Here is a 5,116-nt window from a genome sequence, read left to right on the forward strand (position 1 = left end):
GGTTTTAAACTGCTGACCTGGGTGGTAGCAGCCCAACACGTAATCACAACGTCACTAGGGCTCCTTCCAGAGCATCCTGGAGTTACCTAGAAATAGCGCACATGCTGTGGTCTTTAGGTAAATGTCCCGGTCCAAGGCTGAATCATAGAAAGAATACAAAGATCTCAAAAACCAACCTTTTATAAAATTTCTCCCCAGTCTCTTCCCAAGAGCCTAGGGCTGGCATCACCATGGTTTTCAGTAGAACGGGAAGCAATGTAGCTCCTCCTTCATCCAAGAGTTCTCAACAAAAAGACTTTTGTCAAGACTTCCCACCCCACCACTAAGTATATGAAGGTGTAAGTTGCTCAGATTTTAAGCAGCTTTGGGACTGGCTCCCCCCTCCAACACACAGGTGAGTAGAGTGGAATCCTAAAGCAAAGGACAGAACTGGAGAGAGATCAGGAGACAGGTAGCCTGCATTTATAGTTATGTGTCACTATGTGATTTAACAATTTTAGCAGATACAGCACGCCATTGAGTGATTTTAGAATATTTTTGTATAGAACCTATTTGTGTTTATCCTCGTGGTTGTTGACCCGAGATAAGCTTATGTTGAACAACACAACACATCACTCAATCCTGTGTCGTCTTCCTGATCATTGTTTGAATCCATTGGGGCTACCCTGTGATTGCAGGGTCCTTAATGGAGGAGGCTCCCTATTGGCTGCCCAATGGGACACTGAACATGGTCGCCCCTCTGTAGTCTAGTTTGCCATCTGTAAAATGAACATTAACACCTACATCGAATGGCTCCTGAGGGAGCGAAAGATAATGTCATCTATGAATGTACCTGGTACATCACAGGTGGGTGAATGAAATTATTACAGTTACTATTGTATCAGGACCGACCCGTCCTTGGGACGTCATGCTTGGTAAAAGTGAAGGGGCAACAAAAAAGAGGAAGACCCTCAACAAGACGGATGGACACAATGGTTGCGACCATGGGCACAGACATAAGAGTACTGTGAGGAAGGTGCCAGGACTGGGTGGTGTTTCATTCTGTTGTACATTGGATCACCACGAGTCGGAACATTGTACATCGGCTCGCCATGAATCAGAATGGCCTCAACAATGCTTTAAACAATAAAAGCAACATTATTCGATGGAGGAGCCCTTGGGGTGAAATGCTTAAGCGGTCTGCTCCTAACCAAAAGATCAGTGATTATTCAAACTTACCCAGTGGCTCCACCAGAGAGAAGAGCTTCCGATCCTGAGAAAGATTGACAGCCCAGGCGACTCTCTGGGGCAGTCTGTGGAATAGTCAATCTTCTTCACGAGCATCCTAATTCACAGACATCCAGTCTTCATCGATTTTCTTTCTCTTTTCCTTGGTCAGCTTTCCCATCTAGAGGAAGAGCTCGAACAGAGACAGCTTGGGTTGGGCGCCCCTCAGTCAGTACAATCAGAATGGCCCCGAGATGAGGGGCCAGCGAAGCTGTGTGTCGTTTGCTTTGCACACGGTGTCGGGAAAGAGAAAGACGGGAAGAAGCAGGCCGTGGTGGGTGGCGCTGAGGACGAGCCACAACAGCGAAAAGAATAAATGACACAGTGGCTGCAACAATGGGCTCCCACCAGACTTACTTGTGGGAGGATGAGCCAGGACTGGACAGAGACTCCATCTGGTAAACACAAGGTCACAGTGTGTTCGAACCAACTCAACAGAGCCTAAACACAATGACAAGAACCCGGAGGGAGGAAGGCGGGCAGTTCCGCTCTGTCTTATGGGGTAGCTATGAATTCGGGTTGACCTCAACATCGGTACGTGGTTACTGTACAGTATTTATGATTTGCTGTCATTTCCACTCGTGGTTAGGCAATGTAAGGCCAACACACTCTTTAGGTGCGTCCAGAACTGTTATCCGATCCCTCCTCCCACTTCCCTCCTCCACGATGCACTCAGACTTCAGAAAACTGAAGGGAAAAAAGATGGGGAGTGTTGAGGATTCTTGGCGTAGAGGTCAAGCCTCCAGATTCACCCCCCCTCCCCTTTTCCTGACGAAGTAAGAGCTTCCTAAGAATCAGCGGACTTCTCTCCTCTCTCTCTACCCAGCCCACGTCTGCATTCTCTCGGTTTCCCAGGGACCTGCAGGTGACTCCTCTCCCTGATTCTCCTCTACAGGGGCAGCCGACGTTCGTAGCTTCCTCTCAAGACCCTGAGGACAGACTTGAATGCACAAGATGGTAATGGGGGAAGCAATGGCGCGGGCGGGGGTGGGGGTGGGGAGGTGGGGGGAGTGTTCCAGATCTGATAGGGAAGACAGGCTGGAAGAGGGCCAAGTTCTAGCTGAAGGAGACCGCCCAAGGAGAGGATTCCCAATGGGCCAGGGTTCTACTCTCAGGTGGGAAGAGGGAGGGCAGGAAGTCTGGAGACAGCCTCTCCCTCCACATGGTGTGCTCCAGTAGGGATGGCTGGCCGTTGGCCCCTTCCTCAACCTGCCTATCAGAGCTGCCCCCTTGGACGCAGAACAGGGGTGGGCATGGGGGTGGAGGGTGGGGCAGGGAGAGGGCGGCCCACACAGAACTCTGCCTTTTGGTCCCAAACATGTCTTCCCCAACACAGTTCGCTCTTGCAGCTCCTCCGCTTGCTCAACCAGAGTTCATGGAAAGGCTGGAGACGCTGAAGTGCTGGTACATCTTACACTGCCGGCCAATGCAACCTGGAAACATCTACACAGGCCCAGCCAGCGGAGCTCCCGAAACACCCAACTAATCTGTCATCTGCAGACTCCTCGGCGTGGAAAAGACACTTCCTGAGATACACGTCACCATGCAACGTGACGTGAGAACGCAGACTCCATGCTGCATCTGATGGGATCCTTGGGATGAAAGTGGGCAGGGTCCACTCCTCGGAGGGATGGACGGATGGATGGGTTGAACGGAGCGATCCCAACAGGCTATTGTGTGTGTTTCCACGATTTACTGGGGAAGACACAGTGAGGCCTAACAGAGCTCTGATTTTCACTCCCCACTTTTCTAGGCTTTATGTTCAGAAAGCGTTCCGTTCCCCTCGTGTGCAGCCGTTAGCAAACTGTTTTCAGAATCCGGAAAGCAAAGCAAAGAAGTTGCAAACTGCTTGATGCTTGTTCACCGTCTGCCACCACCAGATGCTGGGACCCCGAGGCGGGGACCCCAGGTGCTTCACGGTAGACCGAGCCCCACCGAGTTCTCAAGGCTTGGATTGTTTGGGGGAGCAGATTGCCTGGTCTTTTCTTCCAAGGCTCCTCTGGGTGGGTTTTACCATTTGGTTAGTAGTCTAGAATTCAAATGCTTGATGGATCCAGGTAAAATAAAAATGGCTTCACAGTTTCCACATCTTGTCCATTTAACACGCTGTTTCCAGTCCATCCACTGTGAAGATTTTATTTGTTTTTTATGTTGATATCTATCATCCATACCAAAGGGCAATTCTTTCATTCTTAGTATGTCTTAGTATGGAAGCTCACCTTCAGTTTTTGCTTTCTTTATATTGGGGTCTAGGATCTGAAGGCCTGAAGGTCAAGCCTTTCTGACTAGGCTCAGTCTGGAAGTTCAGCTTAGAATCTGCTCACCATGTGTGATCCTGCTGGTATTTGATGCAGCATTGGCATAGCTTCTTGAAACCCAGCAACAGGAAAATGACCACAGTACCACAAACCAACCAGCAGGGGTTGTTGCAGATTACAATACACAGTGAGCACAAATACACATGCATCGCCATTACAAAAAAATGTTCTGAAAACTTCTCTGTAAAAAACAAAAAAATCTTCCTGCTGTCCAAATCCACTTGTTTTGACTCTGTTTCTGTTTTCTTCAGCATTTCAGCTCTCATGGTTGGGAATTAACTACTCAGATGCCAAAGTCTCTGGTTCCTTGTGTGAGGTTTCTCCAGTGGGTCACACCTTGGTTCTTGGCTTTGAACGAGAAAGAATTCACACCGAAGCCTGGTTTGTCATCCAAGTGGGTTTTTGACGAAGGATGGGAGACGGATTCAGGTTTTACAGTCTGAAAAGAGGACTCGCTGTTTCAGGGAAGTGTACCAAGGCATGCGCAAGCTGCACTGGGGCCCACACCTGAACAGGGGTGACCTCGTGGGACTGCGCACCCACATGGGGTGACCTGAGACCAGAGAGCATGCGTGTCACAGGCTGAGCAGGTGCAGGAGCAGAGTCAAGGGAGAGAAGACGTGCCAGCCCACCGCCGGGGTATTTGAAACCTCTGGTCGGGGAGGCATGGTTGAAGGGATCAATTGACCCTGTTGGCTGAATTAAGTCCACCTGGACCTAGTTTGGGCTGCCCAGGTGTAACGCCCACCTGGCTGGGGGTGGGGGTGGGGGACGGGGGTAGGGGGAGACTGAATTGGAGCCTGCCCAGTTAAGGTCTTCATGGTTGACTAATGGTCACCTGATTTCCTTCCCAACCTCCTGTAGGGGACCTCTGTGGCCATGGGCGGAGCAACTCCCCTGTCCCTATCTATTAGCTACCTAACACTTGGGGTGTTAATTCCACTCAATGTCTTGAGATCGCAAAGCAGGGAAGTTCAAGGTGGGCTGACCTGAACCTCCTGCAGCCTTCACATTCTCTCTCGAGGGGGGTGTGTGTACAGGGTGTTGTGTGTGTCTCTGTGTTCTCTCACCTGTGGGGGACCAGCCTCCCCACAACCAAATGGGTCCAAGGGGGGCAGTTGTGTAATTGAGGAGTAAATTAAAGAGACATCAGACAAGATAAAGCAGAGGTAACCTTAGCGGGCTTAAGGTTACCTCTTACAAGCACATGGCTGACTGCTATTCGGGCCTGCAGCTTTAACTACAGGAGCAGACTTGTGCTATTGCTATCTAGGCTCTGAAGACAGCCACTCCCCCTTAGCTGCCCCCAGCACTGGTGTTAGGTCACTCCTCCAATGTCCTCAGGGACCTTTGGGGTTAGGGTACAGCCCACTTTGTTACGTACGTGTTTACCTTTAATTAGGGGGGCTTGCCCGCCCCCCTAGAGTATATATAAGCTTTTGCTGGAAGTATATTCTCTCTCTTTTTGCATCGACCTGGCTCTTGAGATCATGGCAGTCTCAGAGGTGAGCCCTTGCATGCCTTATCTTGTC

At 50.2% G+C, this 5,116-nt stretch overlaps 1 protein-coding gene across 1 annotated transcript in view; it reads left to right on the forward strand.

Annotated features, from left to right (window-relative positions):
- Positions 1-3,119, forward strand: part of CEACAM18 (CEA cell adhesion molecule 18) — a 15,570-nt gene extending 12,451 nt beyond the window's left edge. The window contains exon 5 of the mRNA XM_013006698.1: positions 2,971-3,119. Coding sequence (XP_012862152.1) covers positions 2,971-3,119 — 149 coding nt within the window. The remainder of the gene's footprint in view (positions 1-2,970) is intronic.
- Positions 3,120-5,116: the final 1,997 nt, after the last annotated feature.

This window comes from Echinops telfairi, unplaced genomic scaffold, assembly GCF_000313985.2.
Source record: "Echinops telfairi isolate 266 unplaced genomic scaffold, ASM31398v2 ScPeMD7_655;HRSCAF=1070, whole genome shotgun sequence".
Taxonomy (NCBI): domain Eukaryota; kingdom Metazoa; phylum Chordata; class Mammalia; order Afrosoricida; family Tenrecidae; genus Echinops; species Echinops telfairi.